This window comes from Podarcis gaigeae (assembly GCF_964106915.1).
Source record: "Podarcis gaigeae genome assembly, chromosome: 1".
Lineage (NCBI taxonomy): Eukaryota > Metazoa > Chordata > Lepidosauria > Squamata > Lacertidae > Podarcis > Podarcis gaigeae.
Genome location: NC_139678.1, coordinates 93,813,859 through 93,834,775, shown reverse-complemented (window position 1 = coordinate 93,834,775; position 20,917 = coordinate 93,813,859). Strand labels below are relative to the sequence as shown.

At 44.4% G+C, this 20,917-nt stretch overlaps 2 protein-coding genes across 7 annotated transcripts in view; one reads left to right on the top strand and one right to left on the bottom strand.

Annotated features, from left to right (window-relative positions):
- The first annotated feature begins 5,796 nt into the window (after positions 1-5,796).
- TMEM37 (transmembrane protein 37) lies at positions 5,797-14,419 on the top strand. Its single transcript, XM_083715101.1, has 2 exons — positions 5,797-6,387; positions 10,604-14,419. The coding sequence occupies exons 1-2, from the start codon at positions 6,367-6,369 to the stop codon at positions 11,174-11,176; spliced, it is 594 nt and encodes a 197-aa protein (XP_083571227.1). The 5' UTR covers positions 5,797-6,366; the 3' UTR covers positions 11,177-14,419.
- A 901-nt stretch (positions 14,420-15,320) lies between these two features.
- Positions 15,321-20,917, bottom strand: part of SCTR (secretin receptor) — a 30,092-nt gene continuing 24,495 nt past the window's right edge. For 3 of the 6 annotated variants that reach the window (XM_083711346.1, XM_083711347.1, XM_083711351.1), the window contains 4 exons: positions 20,218-20,356; positions 20,075-20,110; positions 18,477-18,518; positions 15,321-18,390 (listed from right to left, as the gene is read on the bottom strand). In XM_083711346.1, the coding sequence (XP_083567472.1) occupies positions 18,208-18,390; positions 18,477-18,518; positions 20,075-20,110; positions 20,218-20,356 (400 nt within the window). In that variant the 3' untranslated portion in view covers positions 15,321-18,207. Of the gene's footprint in view, positions 18,391-18,476; positions 18,519-20,057; positions 20,111-20,217; positions 20,357-20,917 lie in introns of all 6 variants that reach the window. The other 3 variants (XM_083711348.1, XM_083711349.1, XM_083711350.1) reach the window with 2 other exon arrangements.

Here is a 20,917-nt window from a genome sequence, read left to right as displayed (position 1 = left end):
CATATCAGAGTAGACTTGGAATTCCATGATGCCTGTTAACACTGAATGCTGACTCTCCTTGAGTAGTTGCTGGGACCAAAAGAAGTTCCCAGGCCCTGCTCCTTAGAGCTCTGCAGGTAAAATGAGCAGAAGTGTGCCACTTGGACCAAGCCTTTCCAGTTAAAAGCTATAAAAAACATATCCTGTGAGAAGGCTAAGCTACATACACAAATGAAGTCTGGCTATGTGTTTTCCTCATGGATGTGTGTGTTATGTGCTTCAGAAGACAAGTACAGTCATACCTTGGTTCTCAAACGGAATGCTTGCAGAAGTCTGTTCGACTTCTGAAAATGTTCAAAAACCAAGGCACGGCTTCCAATTGGCTGCAGGAGCTTCCTGCACTCAATTAGAAGCCGCGTCGGACATTAGACTTCCAAAACAAGTTCACAAAACTTCACTCACTTCTGGGTTTGCGGCGTTCAGGAGCCAAAACATTCGAGTCTTGAGGCGTTCAAGAACCAAGGTACGACTGTACAGGGGTTGAGTCTTTTTTTTCTTCCTAAAAAATGCTGTTCTCCATCTTGGGAGTTTAAGATTTCTCCCATGGAAGAAAATATATAGCTCCCATATCTTTTTCCTTTGGGAGTAGTTGTGGGTAGGTGGGCTATTTTCAGCAAAAAAATACTGCTAGGAGGAAAGGGGAGAAGATCTTTTTCCTTATCACCTACTTTTCTGAGGCTGAGTGTTGCCTTGAGAGGGGAGTCACAAGCTAGATGTGACTCAAGGATTTGTTCCTAAACAAATAAAAACTTATCTCTTGAGTGTGTGTAGGGGTCTATACCATGACACAACAACAGCCTCTTGCCAGACATTCAAAAACAAACCCTTGCACTATTTAGACCATTGCTAGATATGTTTTGAAAATGGCCTTATTTGTGGATTTGAAGAGCTCATGCTACAACTCTTGAAGGTTGATTAAGCTGCCACTTTGCCTGCTCAGCCTAGAAGAAAATCTGATAACTGGGCAGACTCTTGTTTTTATGGATGCATTGTAACAAAGGATGCCAATCTGAACTTTTTCTACGGTTTATTTCTGTTGATCACAGTATCACTGCAGTTGGCACTACTTCATATGAAAAGAGGCCCCCATTCTGACCCTGATACTATTCCTTAACTTAAATGTGACCTAGAAAATGTAAGTAAATATCCTGACCTAATACGTAATGTAATGGTCAGCACACACAATCCTGTGTTACCAGAAAATGTTAACTGCCATTTCCTGTAAGAAATAATTGGGTTCAGCATAGGCAGTGCCATCTTTCTCCAAAGGTAAAGTAATGATTCAGGAAACATACAATCAACAGTCATGTCTCACTAGGGTCATGTCCTTCCAACTTCAGACTTGGTAAACAGACAGTAACTTGTAGGAATAAACAATAGTACAATGAATAAATGAAGTATAACAGTCAGGAAGATCCTGCCTCTCCCCAGAGAGTTATGTTCAAAATTATACTTAAACCCCATATTTAAGTTGGTTGGGATTCTGGGAAGTTCACAACATCAGGGACCCACTTTTCACACCACAATCTCAAGGATAAACTAACAGATCAAGAAACAGGTGAGAGACACTGTAGTTGTGCTGCTATAGAATATCAACATAGGGAGCTTGGCACACAATGCACAGATCTTTAGTTCTGATTGCTTCAAGACAAATACATGTGACCCCCCACCCTTTTTTTAGGGTAGATACTACAACAAATCATATCCACTCCAGGCTTTTAGATAGATAAGGATCCTGGGGGGAGGATCACTTCACCTTTATGATCAAGGTATGTACTGCATGATTTGCTGCCTATTATTATTATTAATTTTATTATTATTATTAGTGCTTTTTACTGGGGGCCGCAGGGGTACGCATACCCCTAAACATTTTGTGAATCTAAGTTTGGTCTCACTGAGTGGCAGTATTTCAATATGAGTAGGAAAATGAGAATACCCCTAACCTTTTTTTTAGGAAAAAAAGCACTGGTTGGTTGTTTATTTATTTAATTTCTGTATGTAAACAGGCTGCCTTAAGCAGCATCCGTATGCTCTCTCTCCATCTTATTTCATGTAAGAAACCAACCTTTATTCCTCTGTTTTGTGGACTTCATTATTGGGCGTAAGGTTAAAGGTAGAAGCACTTATTCATAAATGGACACATACAAACTCCACCCAAAGTTCCCAAACGTCTTCAAAACTGCGGAGATATACGCATGGGTTCACCTGTACACCTTGTATCTGCAAGTGTCTCCACTGTTGGGGAAAAATTGACTGCTGTGTAATGAATGACTTTCAGAGCTGCACATTGCATGAGTTCTCTATAAGAGTTGAGAGCACACAATTCTAGAGCTCGCTCATAGCTGTACTGATGCCTTTAATGCAAATTTGCCCTGGAATGTAGCTAAAACTGTTAAACACTCCAAATCTCTCTTCTCTTTCTCCTTCAACCCCCTGTATCTTTTGAGCTTCAGATTGTTTCGCAATACATTGGCTGACTAGCTTTGTTTTGCACAGAACCCTTTCCACTGGACATCCTGTTTTTCATTACAAGGTCTGCATCGAAAAAGGCCAAACTATCTTGCAGTGTTGAAGTGAGTCAACATGATGAGCCCTTCTTTCAGTCTCAGTCCTTGTAGTTGAGCAAGCTTTTCCATCATGCCTCTATTCTACACTGATATACCACTGATATAACATGAGCCTGTAACCTTGTATTTATCTCATTTGTGTGTGCTATGAAAGGGCGCATTCAAATATTTGTACAGTGGTACCTCAAACGTCTCGGAAGTCGAACATTTCAGTTTTCAAATGCCGAAAACCTGGAAGTAAATGCTTCAATTTTCAAACGCACCTTGGAAGTCGAACGGCTTCCTCAGGGTTTTTTTCTTTCTTTCTTTTCAATTTCCTCTATTGATTTTGCAGGCCGCCCTTTGAGCCTCGGTTTTCGAATGTTTGGGAAGTGAAAGGGTCTTCTGGAATGGATTACGTTTGACAACCGAGGTACCACTGTATTTTCTATAGCATCTGAAAGAAAGGGTGGAGAACAATGATTTGGGATTATGGGAGTTGTAGTCCAACATCATCTGGTCCCATATTTCACACCTAAAGACCGCAAATATCATCTCAGCCCCAAATGTATTTTGGTGGCACTCTTTTCAAGCACCACTTTCTTTTCTCTCTGCCCCAGCATTAAAATAGAACTTTATAATACGGGCCTACCTTACAAGACTGTTGTAAAAATGATTGAGGTGACCATAAATCATGCTGAACACTTTGAATGTGCTAAGGTATGCTTAATCAAGATGAGGCAGCTGTTTTAAAGTGTTGCCTTACATTTCTCATTATGCAGAGTTAGACCACTGGACTATCTAGGCTTGTATTTTCTACTTGGGCGCACAGTGCCTCTCCACAAAGCCTTTCCCAGTACACCTACCTGAGATTCTTTTAACTAGAGATGCCAAAGATTGAAACATGGTCTCACCCTGAACTATGAGCCTTCCACTTGGTTTGGAGTATTTCCTTGGTGGGGTTGCGAACTGCCCTAATCACACTCTTAAAATGCTAGATTGCTATGTTTTCAAGACAAAGCTTGGACTTTGACAGCAGACTCTGATAAAGTTGGATGTTTTTCCTTGTGATTCACATGCTGCAATCTTTTCAAAGCAGTAACGACTTTATCAAATATAATGAGAGAGTGCAAAAGTTCGCTGTTTTATTATTCTGGCTAGGAGCTTCCTTACTTTTATGTGGAGTAACTATAACACTATCAGATCTCAGGCATGTAAAATTGGAGACCTTTAGCCCGTTCCCTCACTTTATACAAGGCTGTATCCCCTAAGGTGTGCTGCAGAGGACTATATCTGCTCTATTTCACTCTACTAACTGCTGTTTCAGTTGATCCTGAAAACTAGCTGCTGCTCTCAGAAAAGAGACTTGACTCCTAATTTGTGACATAGTCCAAAGGGAGCATGAAACAAGAAAATAGCTGACCAGTGCTACAAGTACATGAAATCCCAATAAAGTGGCTTAGATTTCTTTCCATTTTGTTTTTTCTTCCACATAACCTGATTTAAGCAATGAAACAGTCACCAAGTACGAAACAATATTGGCCTTTGAATGCAGAAATATGGAATGATCAAGGAAAGCATGTGGATGACAGCTTGCAAGAAATAACATTTCTCAGTGCTGGTGAAAATACTGCGTGGGCAATTATCAAACACAAGAAGATAGCTTTTTAAATGTTAAGAGCTATAGATTTCACAACCAGGAAGAAACTGAGGATATATACTTTACATGGATATGACAGCAGACAAATCAATAAGCCCACCCATCCTGCTCCAACAATCAATTTACTGCAAGGGTGAGCAGCAAGAGAGTAAGAAGGATCCTCTGTCCACCCTGCCTCCCTTATTTTGCTCAGCAATGCCTTGATAGCTGCAGGCGGTGAACATAAGAAGGACTTGAGGGTACAAATATGTTAGAGCATCAGCCTTCAATCATCCTAGCATGCCAATGCCAGTTTAACTGCAAGCATGTGCAGTCTTCCCCAGGCAAGAAGCTGGCACTGGATCCAGTTTTCACAGGCTGCTCAGAGCTGCCCAACTGGCATTTATCTTGTGTTTTTCTTATGTTAAATGTTGTGCAATCATTGCTGGGAGATCCCTACTGTGAGTAAGAACTCCCAGAGAGAGTGCGTGGGGGGGGGGAGTGTCTAGTGACACCTCTAAAACAAACAAAATGGAGGCGATATGCTTCTCTCAGTGGCAAAACACTTCTGAATACCAGTTGCTGGAAACCACAGGACAAGGGAATGTTATTGGGCTCATGTCCTACTTGCAGGCTTCCCATGGGCATCTGGTTAACCACTGTGAGAACAGGATGCTGGATTAGATGGGCCTCTGGCCTGATCCATCAGGGCTTTTCTTATGTCCTTAGGATTATTTCAGAAGCTTTTTTGTGACACGTTATCCCCAATTGACTAGTAGACTTTCAAAGGGTGACTTTAGATGATAATGAAATGCAAAAATGCAACCTGTTGCTGTTGTCGGCCTCTCTCTGTCTCAGGAGACAGTGGAGAAGTGTGCCTTTGGGGGTGAAGTCAAACTGTTGCAAGGTTGCAGTGGAGGCTGTAGAGACTAATACCTGTATGGAAGAGACATGTTTTGTTGAAAGTGTCTGGTTTTGCTTCTGCAGATGCACCATGGTGCTTCATTTCTCTGCGCTTCTCCCCATGGTCATTCCTCCTCTGGTCACAATTTGATCACAACGCCTAGAGACAGTCCAAGCTATCTGAAAGACCACATTCCCTCATACAAACCTGCTTGGGTTTTGAGACCTTTGGGGGAGGCCCTTCTCCCAATCTCCACCTGAGAGAATGTGGGGAAAGGCCTTCTTGGTGGTAGCAACTCCGGAACTCCCTCCCTGAGGAAGCTAGCCTGGCTCTCTTTGTTGTCCTTCCATTGGCAGGTGAAGACCTTGTTCCAACAGGCTTTTGCCAAGTGTCTGCTTTTAATGAAAGGGCTGGTGCCCTGCTGCTTTTTATCACAATTGTTGGTATTTTTAAAACACGTGCTACAAAAACGCTTGGTTTTTCTACGTTTTTAGTGATCCCCCCTCCCCTTTGTAAGCCACCTTGAATCCCGTCAGGGGCAAATAAGTTGTTGTTACTGACAAATTGACAAACTGTATTCCAAGTCTTGTTTTGTTTGCGGTTATTGCCCTGCTGTGGAAAAAAAACAATAAAATGCCTATTTCACAAAGAAAGGCAGCACAACTGAAAGAGGCGGCTTGGAGCACTCCAGGTCACCTGCGCATGTAAGCGCGCAGAAAACAGCGGATCCCCCCGGAAAAGGCGATCCGTGGAGATCTGCGTGGATCCCTACCACCCCCGGCGACCCAGGAGGGGACCCTGCACTTCTGCCGCGGCCCCGGCGAGGACGGCAGTTGTGCCCCCCGGCGGCCCTTCCCTGGCGCCGGGCTTGCCCGGAGCGCCCTCCGCCTCTCTCGGCCCTCCTCCCCCTGCTCCTCCTCCAGCCGCTCGCCGGCTCCAGCCGCTTTCGGCGGCCTCCTCCCCTCCTCGGCTCCGCTGCTGACTCAGCCACAGGGAAAACTCAAAGGGCAGTTCGCCTGCCTGCCTGCCTGCCTCCCGCCGCTCTCGGCAGGACGCGCGGGCGAGAGCGGCCTTTGACGCGCCCCACTCCGCCGCCATGGGCCCCTGGCCGGGAGCGGGCGCGTGAAGCGGGCGCCCGGGAGACATTTCTCGCGCTCTCCTCCGCCGCGCAGCCGCCGACCTCAAAGTTGCTCCCCGGACTTCGCCGCCTCGCTCCGCGGGAAGGGGCGCAAGGCAACATGACAGCCATCGCAGTGCAGGTAAAATCGGGAGCTCAGGAGGAGCCATTCTTCCTCTCTGGCGGGTGGGACAAATATATATATGTATCTTTTTGTTTGGGCTGGAGCTGCGTGTTTTGTTGGCATCGCTGTGTGCCGCCGCCGCCCTTTGTTCTGGCGTTGCAGCGCCTCTGCCCGCGTTTCCCCCTCGCCCTACAGGCAGAGCCGCTCATCGCAGCCCGCGCTTCAAACTAGCCGACTTTCTTTTGCCACCTGTTGCTCGATGCAAATTCCCCGCTTATTATCATCGCTTTGTCTTAAAGCAAGGCGGAAAAAGGTATCTTATGTGTTATTGTGTCGATCCCCCTTAGCTGTGGCCAACTCTCTGTCTCTCCCTGTCGTTTCCTTTAGGAGAGCTTCCCGGATAGAAGATCTTCTGTCCTCCTGCAATCTCAAAATCTCTCTCTCCATCGCTCCTCTTCCTGTAGGTGTGTGTGTGTGTGTTTCAGATCCTCCAACATTTCTCCGATGAAAATAGGGACACCCTATTCCATCATAATAATAATTTCACTATTTATACACCGTCCATCTGACTGGTTTGCCCCAGCCACTCTGGGAGATTTCATACATACATACATACACAGTGGCGTAGCATGGGTTGTCAGCACCCGGGGCAAGGCAAGTAATTTGCGCCCCCTAACCCGTGGATTTTAGCACTCGAGTGCGAGCGCCCCCCCCCCAGATGTTGCGCCCGGTGTGGCCGGGCCCCCCTGCACCCCCACGCTACGCCACTGTACATACATACATACATACATACATACATATAACACTAAACTTTTTTAAAAAAAACTTCCCTATACAGGGCAGCCTTCAAACATCTAAAAATGGTACCTTATCTCCTTGGCTGGGAAGGGATCACATAACTCCATACCCTCCAACATTTCTCCCATGAGAACATTCCAGGGACATTCCAGGATCAAATCAGAAACCAGAACAGTTTTTGTAAATCTGGGACTGTCTCTGGAAAATAGAGACACTTGGAGGGTCTGGCATTTACATCTGACTTTGAATGTCTGGACTGCTTTTCTAGATTTACATTCACCATCCAATGAGGGAAATCTGATGAGAGACAGTAGTTAGAGCATGGGGGTTAGGGTTCGAATCCTCCCCGCTCGACATAAAGCTCACTGGGTGTCCTTGGGCCAGTCGCTGCCTCACAGCCAAACCTACCTCACAGGGTTGTTGTCCCATTGAATATGCAAACTCTGTATGCTTTCTAGCTGCATTCTTGGGGGGTGGAGACTTTTAAAAAACTTGTTTGCTTTCTGACATTTCTGCCCTGCCTTTCTTCCGCCATGAAACCCCTTTTAACATCACGTGTACAAAACGATTCTGCTCCAGAGGCAGAGCTATGGTCCGCTGGGGTTTCACTGTGTAAGCTTTTGTCAACTTAAGGACTCAAATAACATTCTGAACTTGCTCCATTTCCTCCCTTCTCTCCTGGAATGCAATGAGTTGTTTACAAAGATCAGTGGCTCTGTTCCTCCCTGGGACATGATTACTGATGTTTCAGCAAAACCGACTCTCGCTCAGTGGATCTTGTGAGGATATTTTGTGCAAGAGCCATATTTTAATATATAGAGATAGATAGATATATAATGAACCACAGGGGCTGCAATTAAGAAAAGAAGAGATATAGGATGTTACAAGGAAGATATGCTCACAGCGAATGTTTTTAGCTTGTGAACTAAGCTCCTGAGAAATGGGAGCAGGATGGCATCATAGAGACTTGCTTTATACTGAGTCTGACCATTGGTCCTTCTAACTGAATCCTCTGCACTGGCATCTGCTCTCCAGGATTTCAGACAGAGGTTTCTCCTTGCCCTGGAGATGCTGGGATTAGAACCCATGACCTTCTGTATGGAGAGTGGATGCTCCAACCACTGAGCTACAGCCTTTTCCTCAAATTTCCATTTCAGCAGTTTCCAGCGAAATCATATAAATCTATGCATGTGTACACACACACACACACCCCCTTAAAATTATTAAATAATATTATCAAGCATTTAAAAACACTTAACCTTTAAGCAACTCCTATCCAGCATTTATTATTCCTCTGCAGGATGTCTCATCATCAACGCAAGCTCTGCTTGACTGAATTTCCCATCTTCCCCCCCAAGTTGTCCTCTCCTGCTTCACACTCCTTATCCTTTGAAAACATCACCATTCATTGCGCTGATCAGAGAGGAAGTCCTGGTTTTCTCTTTGATACCTCTCTGCCTGGGATAGCTCACTCGGTAGAGTATGAGACCCTAAATCGCAGGGTTGTGGGTTCGAGCACCCACATTAGGCAAAAGATCCCTGCATTGCAGGAGGTTGGACTAGATTACCCTTGAGGTCCCTTCCAGCTGTACAATGCAATGATATTCCTTTCCTCCTTATGTTGTGCCCATATCCAAAGCAGCCTGGATAGCTCAGTTGGTTAGAGCATGGTGCTGATTATGCCAAGGTTGCAGGTACAATCTCTGTATGGGACAGCTGTATATTCCTGCATTGCAGGGGGTTGGAATAGATGATCCTCAGGGTCCTTCAAACTCTACAATTCTGTGAAATCATGTCACAACATTATAAAATGATGGCCCTGGAAAACCCATGGGACAGCTCCTCAGGCAATAAAGGTTATCTTGATGGAGACATCAAAATAGTCACGGTCCTTTCCTCCAGGAAATCAGAACTCGTGGAGCTGCAATACTCATTACTAGAAAAGTGTGTATAGGGAGAAGTAGAACATTTTAATCTCTCACTTTTAAAACTCTGGAAGCGGCGTCAATGACAGCCAACACTTCTGCACAGAACAAGCCATGGCAAGACAGATCGAAATGTTAAGCTGGGGAAGTTTCAATGCAGCCTTGGGCGGGCGGCCTGGGCAGGCAAGCTTGCAGTGGCAGCGAGGGAGGCAAGTTCGTAAAGTGGGGCAAGCCACATGCGCAATAGGCTTGTTCCTACACACACAATTAAAAAAAAATGCTCTGATGGTGGGAGGATTTCCTGGTTCAGCCAAGAACAGGTCTGTGCTGCTTTGTTGTTGTTGTGTAGTTGTTTAGTCGTGTCCGACTCTTTGTGACCCCATGGACCAGAGCACGCCAGGCACTCCTGTCTTCCACTGCTTCCTGCAGTTTGGTCAGACTCATGTTTGTAGCTTCGAGAACACTGTCCAACCATCTCGTCCTCTGTCGTCCCCTTCTCCTTGTGCCCTCCATCTTTCCCAACATCAGGGTCTTTTCCAGGGAGTCTTCTCTTCTCATGAGGTGGCCAAAGTATTGGAGCCTCAGCTTCACGATCTGTCCTTCCAGTGAGCACTCAGGGCTAATTTCCTTAAGAATGGATGCGTTTGATCTTCTTGCAGTCCATGGGACTCTCAAGAGTCTCCTCCAGCACCATAATTCAAAAGCATCAATTATTCAGCAATCAGCCTTCTTTATGGTCCAGCTAGTGGGAAATAAAAACTCTGTTTGCTAGTATATGGTGCCTTGTTGCTTCTCTGAATAGTAGTCAGCCAGGGCATTGCCTACAAGACCAAAGAAAGATGTGACTAAGTGTAGCCTGCTTCACTTTTCTTTTTCTTATGAATGAAATATGGCAGATAATTTACTTTCTTTCCAGACTCTTTTCTTAACAGCATAAATGTAGCATCTCTCTCCCTCTCTCTCTCTCTCTCTCTCTCTGTCTGTCTCTGTCTCTGTCTCTGTCTGTCTGTCTGTCTGTCTGTCTGTCTGTCTGTCTGTCTCTCTCACACACACACACACACGATGTTATATTCAAAAGATTGGTTTGGTAAGACTTCCACTGCTTCTGTGGCATTTTAAATGTTTTATCACTGTCTTCCCTTTCTCACAGCACTCTCAAATCATTTGTATATTAAGGCTGCGTACACACCATAGATGTAAGGCACATTGCTTCCCCCAAAGAATCCTGGGAACCCTTCGCAGATCTAAAGTTCCCTGCACCATTAACAAACTACAATTCCCAAGATTCTTTGAGGGTAGCAGTGTGCTTTAAATGTATAGTGTGTACCCAACCAAGCTTGTCTGCCCGGTGTATTTAACCGACTTCAACGACTCTTGCTGTTATTGAGCATCCTTTCTAACTGGTCACAACATCAATAGCAATATAATTGCTGGCTGCGATTTAAAAGCAATCTGTGTTGCTTTAATATGAGGGGTATTTAACTTCTTTCTCTCTGGACCGTCTCTTTAAGGCCCAGTGGTTACTCACTCGTAGAAGACGGACAAGATCGTTTTTTGAGATGTTCATCAGGAGCCTGATTATCCTCTGCGTTGCGATAGCCATTGTCCTGTCCTCCATTGCTGTGTGCGATGGGCACTGGCTTTTTGCCAAAGGGAAGCTCTTTGGACTGTGGCACTTCTGCACAGTCGGGAACAATAGTGCCCTGAAATGTGCCACTGATCTCACGTTGGCCAACATTCGAGGGATCAACGCGGGAATGACTTTTGCAAGAAGTCTGGTGTCTTTTGCTGTTGTCGTCGCAATCTTTGGCCTGGAACTTCTTATGGTCTCCCAAGTCTGTGAAGACGTCAACTCCAGGAAGAAGTGGTCGATGGGATCGATCCTCGTTCTTCTCTCGTTCCTGCTCTCATTCACTGGAGTTTTGAGCTTCTTATTCCTTCTGAGGGACCACATCACTCTCACGGGTTTCACACTAACCTATTGGTGCGAATTCATTTCTGCCTTCCTTTTCTTCCTGAATGGAATCAGTGGACTTCATCTTAACAACATCACATTTCCGTGGAATAGAATGAGGAAAAATTAAAAGAATGGTGGATATTAGCTTCACCAGATACACAGAAAAGTAAACTGAGGCCTTTCAAAAGGAGACCAAGTTTTCTTAGTTTACATTAAGAGAAAACATATGAAATGGATGTCTCCAAGATCACTTGATGCTGGATACTGGAAGTTGGCTATTATGACCTGCTTAGATTTTGAATGATGTAACTCTCCACAGAAATGGAAGTGCAAAAGACTGGTTTCCTTTGTTTAAAGCTCATTCATTTAAAAGTGGCCCAGTAAAAGCAAAACAAACTTGGTTTGCTGGTTTTAATGCTATTTAAGGCGCATCCTGACTGTAATCTATCTGGAGTTCTTAGATTTATTAATCAAAAGCCCCAATCAGGTCACAGTTAATCTCATTAAAACCAATAGGTCAGATTGTCAGGACTAAGAAATCTCACTGGAGGTCATACTCAGTATCCAAGTGAGAAAAGATTATAAATGTGCTTTGTCCTTTTCAGAAAACTTCATGGTTTCATTTTTGCACATCAGCTGGGATCAAGATTAGGATCATTTGTACTATGCAAAATGCTGAGAATGCTAACTAGGGTCTCACCTCCAAATTCAAATAATTTGCATTTTAGCATAACCTATTCAAAAAACATTATATGGGCTTTGGTCCTTGTTGTTTCTGCCATGAGAGTATATCTGATTTATATACAATGCCAACATTTCAACAAACCAGCCGTGCACTGTGGAGATTATTGCTCTCATCTGAACTGTACCTCCCATGAAGCTTTTTATGGTGACAATTTGGTTTCACGAGATACAGGGCTTGTCTTACATCTCACCACATTCTGGTGTCTCTCTTAACCATTTTCCAAGTGGGAAAGGAAGAGATCTCAGGCCAGAGTGCAAGAGGTGGCTGGGCTGCCCTGGAATGGATTTCAGTGGCTTTCCAGATGTGGTTGGACTCCATTTCCCATCAGCTGCTGCTGCCAGCATGGCCTGTGGTCAGGAATGATGGGAGTTGAAGTCCAACAATACATGGAGGGCCACAGGTTCGAAGCACTGCCCAGCCGCATCTCCTACCTGGAAGCAGGATGGTTTGAAGGGGAACCACAGGAAGGCGCATTGATGGAGACGGACACAGACAACCAGACTTTGGTCATCATGACAAAGCTGCTTGCCTGATTTGAACCACAACAAGTAGCCTAATGACAGTAGGTATACTCTTAACAACACCGGCCAAATGATAAAATAACACCTGCAGTATTCATTTGGTTCAGTATAAGTGATTTTAAAAGAAACTTCCTTAAGATGTCCACCTTTAATTTTGTAACATTCAGGCACCCCTGTTGCTAGAGAGCAACACAGAGAATCAAAATGCTTAATATATAGGTTTCAGTCATCTCTTACATGGCTGGAACTTATGCTATATAATTTAATATTATGTCTGATTGTTATTTCTTTCATTCATGAATAGCAAGCATGGACCCCAGTCATTTCTATCTTAGAGTAGGCATCTTTACGAATAAGTATTATTCTCCCTCTCCCTTTTTCTTCACATGATTCCACAATCTCATTATGTGGCCAGATGGGTTAGAATGATTTCAATTATGGAAGATCCACAAGCCTCATTGTGTTGGAGCCGAAGAGGTGAATTGGGCAGCTTAGCAGCAACAAAGGCACTTTGCTGCAGAGAGGCAGAGCTATCTGCCCAATATATTGTTAAAGAGGTCTTTGCTACTCAGAGTTAATGAGGAAAAAACAAGGCAAACTCTTCCCTATGGGCTAGAGATGATCTTTCAAAACGCCATCACTCTATGCAGTCCTCAGAGAACAGGATGTAGATCAGGGAATGCTGTGCTAGCATTGCCAATTTCACTTCCCCCTTCTCAAAATCACAGGAAGCAAAGTTCCTGCTCTCTCTTTCTCTGAAGGCAGTCATCCAAGCTGGGAGTGTTGTTCAAATTCTCTTCTTGTTTTTTTTAAAAATTATGCTTTGATAAAAATGCTTGGAAATTTTTTTGTTTGTGTTTCAGGAGTGATCTAGTGTATATCTGCTGGCAGGATTGTTTTGAAAATACATCTAGGGACACGTAACTACCTATGTAGTTCTGTATGGATTGCCAATTGTTTATTGGTGAAACAACAGCTGTAATACCCTCAAGAACCACCATTTACCCAGTGCAGCCATTTCATGACTAGTGGAGAAAGAAGTATCCTCACGATGGCTTAAAAGGGGTTGGTCAAGGTGGCTTTTATGTGAAGCTGTTCAACACACCTGACCCCCAAATAGTTGTCAAAATGGTGAGCGGTTGGCACACATTTGTTCATGATTATGTTGCAGAAGTGTTGACCAACTGTCCACAAATGGGTCAGGCGTTCTAGGTGAGTTGTCAAATGGTAGAAAGGGCTAATGAACGCAAACCCTTATCAGAAACATGTGACGTGTGGACAGGCCCTCAGACTGTGCTTTAAGCACAGTCCTTTTAAAATAATGGACATCTGGCAACTGGAAAGAGGCAATATTGTGCCATGGATTTCATTCAAGGGCAATCCCAAACGTTTGTTTAGGAAACATGATGTCTTTTTGGAAGAACGGTCTAGTGAATGAAGGAATTGTGGCAAGGCTTTGTTCCCCATGGGCCTCCCCAGATAATCATCTTGTAGCACAACAACTGTGCAATTGTGACTAATCTGCTGTGTAAGAGCCACAGAAGTGATAGCTTCCCTTAAATAAGTACACATGCTTGGGGGATTTTGCATTCCCTCCCCCTATCACTGGCTGCTTCTTAAGAGTTTCAGCTCCATTTTTTAAAAAAGCTCAACACTCCAACACTCCCTGAAGTACACATCATTCAGACTTTTCTAAAATTGGCACATTATGATAAGGCATCCCACATGCATTAGGCGGGCCTGGGTATCACACCATTTCCACTGAACTGAAGCTTTCAAGACTATCCCATGGAGGTTAAAACGCATTAGAGACCCATTTTGAGCTGACAATCTGAAGGAGCCCTCCATGCCATTCTATAGCTGGTTCTTCATATGGGCGTATGATTCCATTCCTATTAAAGGCCATTTTGTCAGTAAAGACTGGAGAGTGTGATAGCAAAGGGGCGTGTTTGTATGTGGTCTTTGTCTCAAATAAGTGTTGTTTTTTTATTATGAAACCTGCAGCTTTTCTAAACTGTTTTCTTAAAAAAAATGGTAAGAGAATATAGGAAGAAATCTCAGATCTGAATGTCAAATGTTCAATAAACTACTTTGTGAATTGCTAGTTCTAGTCCTCTGTTGCAATTTGGGGGCAGGTAGCCTTTAAACAAGAGCATGGAAACGGATGCCGAAGAGGCCATTGCTCAATGGGAGAGACGTGCTTTGCACCCAGACAGACCCGAGTTCAAACCCCAACATCTCCAGGTAGAACTAGCAAAGATCCATCTCTGAGAGACTGGAGACGGCTGCCAATCAGTGTAAATTATACTGAATCGGACTGTTTCCTAGCCTTCCTCCAAAATCAAAAAATGGAAGACTGTTGGAACACACTGCATGGCACAGTCTCACAGCCACACATTTCTCTAGAGCAGAGTGATACAGTGTGTGGAAGGCTTAGCAGAAGAGACCAAATTATATTTGAAAATATTCAATTTTGATCAAAGATACACGTGCAACTGGTACTGTGCCATAGTCACATGGTGGGAAAGGATGCACATTCACATCCAAGGCTGAATAATAGCAAGGAATTGCTATCTTCATCTTTCTTTGCTTGGGAGGTTCACGAGGGCATCCCGTTGGCCACTGCCACAGACTAGAAAAGTCTGGCACTCCACAGGCAAATCATAGGCTCTTAATTAGTACTTTGGCTCAAGGTGGCAGCATCAGTAGCTTGCAACAGTTCAGACTTGGAAGGGCGCTACTGTAAATGGGTCATTGATATGCCACAAACGGGTTGTTGGCAGTACAGGTGAGATGATTTGTTTTGTTAATTACTGGATTTCCCAGTAAACAGGGATAGCATCCAGCTTACTTGGTTCTTCCCTGAACGCAACGGCAGACTGCTTTTCTCTCAGATCCCCAACTCATATGCATGTGTAGTGGGATGCCAAAATGATATAGGCATGTTGAACAGAAAAGCAAGTCCCTTTCAGCCTGGCAGAAATGCACACAGGACTTCAACAGCCAATTTCACAAAGTTTATTATGAGTTAGAAAGAAGCTAAGATGACAACCGGAGGAAGCAGAAGAAAGAGGGCAATTCAGTTTAAGCCTACCTGCCTATGTATAATGTTGTTTTCGCCTAATATTTAGCTTTGGATTCATCACAACTATTTGTTCAATAAGTGATAGTCCAGAACAATCACACCAGACAAACTAGATGATTCAAACTATAACACAGAGTAGATGTTATTATCTCTTCAGTAGGAATGGGCTACTTGCTCCACATTGCAGCCTTCTGGGAGACCTGTAAGCTATTGGACCACAACTAAGGAGTGCATATTTATTTATGCATCATTAACACAATGCAATGCAAAAATAAAAAAGAGAGCATGATAGAGGCTTGGTCCCAGCTGACGTATATTATGCTTCAATTTGTTCAAGGTCTCATGTGAGAAACAGTAGCTCTGAAAAGATGGATGACAAAAACATTCAATTAAGAGAAATGCTAATTCAGACTTTTTTGGTAACTTCCCTTGTGGCATTTTACTTTCAGGATTTATTTTAACCCTAGCATGTTGGAAAAGTGTGACAACTCCCCTTATCCTTAGTTTGAGACTTCTACATATATTTCTTATTTGGAGATAATAAGTCCTTTGCTTTAATTCTGGATTTTGGTTCAGACAAGTGGTCATACAAACTGCCACAGTCAGTACAGAGCCCACTTTGGCAGATGCATGAAGTGGGCACCGAAAAGTGTGCTTGTATCATACACATGCACCCTGAGTGCAAAGAAATAAATGAGGGGAAAGTATTCAGTTTTTACAGCAGGAGGTCAAAAGGCCAAACAATACAAGCTGTACTATGCAGGACATGCATGAATGCCGAATCCAATCAAGATCCATTTAGCATGGGTGTGACTGGCAGCTGCTAGCGATACACAGGCATAAGAAAATCAATAATGTGGGGGGCGGGGAATGATTACTTTCTCTAGCGAGCAATGAATACCCAGGATCGGTTGGAACCCAGTTTCACAGTGTCAGTCACATTTGCTAATGAATTTCTTCTACCTGGTAGGTTCATGTTGGAATCTCACATGTGAGCAACACCTGCATGTGGTTCCTGTAAGAGGGGAACTCAAATGTGCACATCCTTATTTGCACATGCAAATCAAAAGGCCTCAGATGCATTCTTTCTTTTTTTGCTCACTCGCTCTACCAGTTTGAAGGCTCTTGCACTTCTGTGGGCAAGGCTGCAACTCCGTGCAATAGAAGAGAAGGCCAGGAATACACAGCCACAAATTATGAGTAAGGAGGAGTGATGGAATCTTCTTGTTAGCTATTGCCGCCCATTGAGGAAGAATTTGCTGCTTCTCAATGCGTACACATTGCTCCCAAGAAACCGCGGGGGGGGGGGGGAGTCACTGACACCCATCCCTCCCCAATCAGGCTAGCTGTGGCTCCTGCAGATGCATCATGTGACACAGGGGCATGATCCAGATGGTACAAATGAGCAGCAGCACAGATTTCCCCAAGGGAAGGGGAGAGAAAGCATTTTGCAGAGGCAGCCGTGAAAGCAAAGCAAATGCAACGACCCAAGCACACATGCCTGACATCTGGAAGCAGTTTTTAATGGTCAGAACGTCTCCACTAGTCAGCCTGGCAGAGTGGCAGCGTTGTTCCACTTGTGCTGGACATGATACAGTTGAAGTTCTGTCGGCTCAAGCTCTACTGGCATGCAGTCAAACTAGATGACCCTTTGAGGTCTCTTCCAACTCTATGACTCTAAGCCGTGTTTATCTACCTATATGTTTAAATAAAAAAAATACAGACATGCAACCCATTGAAAGGAATAAGCAGGTAAGAAATGCACATTAACCCCACTCATCTGGTCAAGAACAGTCTTGCAAACACATCTACCTTAGCTCTGGCTTTGGCAAGTCTACCTGGAAAGAGTTTAATAGTAATACATCAGCCACCACAAATAACACTCTGCATGTGTTTGATGTCTTTTCTGGTTTGGTACCGAAATCATTAGCTGGGCATTCTCAGCTTATTGAAGAGATCATTGTACGATGGGAGGAAAAGGTAGTCTGTAATATATGCAAAACGCAAGATGTTTAGGGCTTTCTAGGCATCTTGGATTAGCCCCAGAAGACAATAGGAAATCAAGGTAGACGATGAAGAATAGATATGGCACCCAGCTTCCTTATTCTTGAAACATCAAGGCAGCCCTTCACAGAATGTGTTACAGCAGTCAAGCCTCAAGATTACAAAAGCACGAACAACAGATACATGGGCTGAGAGAGACATCATCTTCTGAAAGTAAAGTAATTTTAAAAATATTCCCACAACCATCATGGCAGCTGAATGTCCAAGGTCCAAAGCCGCAAACCTGTGAGATCTAGTTTCAGTGCTGATCACAATCCATCGTTGAATCCTGCAGCCAGTTAAGGGTGTAATTTTTTGCTCTGTGTGTGTGTGTGTTGTTGTTGTTTTTTAAAGCTTGTATTCTACAAAGTGTCTCCAGACAACACAATGTTTCCCCAAGGAAATGCAGCTCATGAGTCATGTCTTGTCCAAACTATTCAATGCCGCACAATATTCAGCAGTACAAAACAAATCAGAAAAGCCCTTTAATCTGGCATTCACATCCCACTAGAAAATGGCATCTTAGAATGGTGTAGTCAGAAGGGAATCTTCCACCAGGAAACAAATCTTCATACATCTTTTTTGTAAAAAAGTAATTTAAAAAATCCTACAGCTCCTCCAGGGGATAATAAAGATACTGGGCACAGACAAAGCCAGACTCCGCGCACAGCTAATTAAGGGGCAAATTCAGATCCATAATCTCAATTCTTGAGCTTTCCAGTTCCCTCCGAGTGAGCAATTAGTTCTTTTCTGCACAAGATCCATCACATTTGACTCAGATTTGGGGCAGAAGGTCCCCTTTCCTCCTGGGGGCTGGGCTTCATCAGCTGCAGCACCTGGGTGAAGCCACTGACATCATTAGGAAATGTGCAGCTGTGATGCTTCTGCGAATGAATGTGTTTTCTTAAGTGCCATTGCCGCCATTTTCTGTGGATCTCCTGCTGGACCTAAACAAAACATTATGGGATCAACATGCAAATAAGAAGAACACGTATTTTGATTTTTAGTACATTACAATCCATGGGAAACTCACCTCTCCGTTAAGAAAACAGTAAAGCACAGCCACAGCAAAGCCCTGAGAACAAAAGAGGCCCGGGTCAGTCATGAGATATACAACTGGAAATGGCAGGTTGGCACTCCAGAATAAATATAGAAGCAAGAAAAAGCTCATGTAGACCTTCCAGGCACGCAGTGTGCTGCCAGATGTGAAGAAAAGACAGAGTGACTTACAGAGTAATCTAAACCAGGGCCAGAGAAGAGTGGTCTGTCTACTACTGCATCCCAAGTCCTGCCACCACAAACTAGTCCGGGGCAAGAGGTGCAGTGGGGAGAGGGGGAGATCACATGCACATAGGGGCCCCCAAAGGGCTCAGCCCCCTGAAGCTGGTGCCCCTGGTCAGGGCAGAAGGTGGTGGTGGGATTTCCACCATACCACTCCCATGAGCTCCAGGATTAGAAAGCTGGAGCAGCTTTGGAACCAGTGACCATGGTCAGCTCTGCTCTATTCCTGCCCCATAACACTCCATTTCGGGGGCCCATGCTGGTTAACCACCTGTGCGAACGCTGCCATGCGTAGCGTCTCAAGTGCAATGCTTTCTGCTACCACAGCAAGTGTGGCAGCAGAGGTGATGGTCCCTGTCACCTGTGCCATATGTTAGGCCCCTCCAGCAGCAAAGATCCATGGGTTAGGATTGGATTGTTACACTAGGAGAAATGATATATTTTGTTGGACCAATTGGATCTTTTAGCGGTTGCAGTGTTTTCAAACTCACGCAGGTCCTTCTTGCAACAAGGGCATTCTGAGAAGAAAGTGAGCATTGGGCAAGATGGAACAGGTCCTTGTTATAAAGAGGGTCCTGCAAGGTGCCATGAGAAATACTGGATCTCTGGGGTGTTGGTCTAATCAGAAACCCAATGCAAAGGAGGGCTACATCATGCCCAACCTGAATGTGTATTTCATTCCTTGTTCCATTTAAAAGAGAAAGAAGGTTAACTACCTTTGTCCTTGTGGGAGGACTTTATTCCTAAAGCAGGCATGGCTAAACCCGTTTGGGTTAGGGACTCACCTACCCTCTCCCAATTTATGAAGTGCCCAAGACCCAACAATTATGATGGTGAAAGGTGGGGGAGAATCGACAGCACTGGGAGAGGCATAGACCAACACCCTGTTAGGGATAAAAAAATGTTCCCTCCCCAGTCATCTAATCCAGTGTTTCCCAACCTTGGGTCCCCAGCTGGTTTTGGACTACAACTCCCATCATCCCTAGCTAGCAATACCATTGGTCAGGGATGATGGGAATTGTAGTCCAAAAACAGCTGGGGACCCAAGGTTGGGAAACACTGAATTCTAATCAACCACTTGACCAGTGGAAAGAAGGTAATAACCTGTCCTCCTCAGTTGATCTGCCCAGGTCTGGGAGGAGGGGGCTGTGTGCCAATGTCTGTGTCTGCTTGTGTTTGTTTGCGCTCTCTCTGTGTATGTAAAAGTATGCATGAGAGAGAGTGGTGCAGCCATATTCACCACTGGCATGCAACCTACAAAAGATTTGCCAAGTGTTAATGTGTTGGGCCCCCCAAAAAATCATTAGCCAATAACCACCCCTGTCCTAGTTACCTAAGAATTCCAGTTACCTCTTTGCATCCTGTTTGCTCTAGACACCCGGGGGCCTGGAAAACATTAAGGAGGTTTGCCAACACAGCCTGTTTTGATTGCAAAAGACGGGTGGGGCTTCTTTCATCTGAAGATGATGAAGACCTTCCAAGGAACAGATTACCTGGAAAGATCCGATGGCTTTTTCAAACAGAGCTTGAATCTCCATGGTGCCGTTCGTGGTATCGAAAGGGAAGAAAGCAAATATGATGTAATGGACTCCAAAGAGAGGGATGAGGATGAGTGTGGATTTAGCGAGTCTCCTAGGAGTAAAGACAGAGATAACAGAACAAAACAGAAATGAAGAAACGGCCTAAAGAGGGTGAGCTTCATATTGATCTCAGTTTGTAGACAGAACTATCCCCTCCAGTAGCAACAGCAGAAAACGCAGAGGGAAGTTTCAGGGGCAGTGCAGGCTTGCCTTTAAAGATCAGCAGTATCACTAGTGCCAGACAACAGGTCACAAGGTCTAGGTCCCAGAAGTCCCTGCAGCTTCTGTTTTTTTACACAGCAGGCACCATGGACATCCTCCATGAATCTATCTAAGCCCCCTTGAAGTGAATTCCATAGTTTAAACTCTGTGCTGTGTGAAGAAGTGCTTCATTTTCTCTCTCCTGAATCACCTACCTCTTCAGTTTCACGGGATGGCCCTTAACCGAAGTACAGTGGTATCTCAGAAGTCAAACGGAATCTGTTCCAGAAGTCTGTTTGACTTCCAAAACATTCAGAAACCAAGGTGCAGCTTCCGATTGGCTGCAGAAAGATCCTGCAGCCTATCGGAAGCCGCAGAAGCCTCATCGGATGTTCAGTTTCCAAAGAACGTT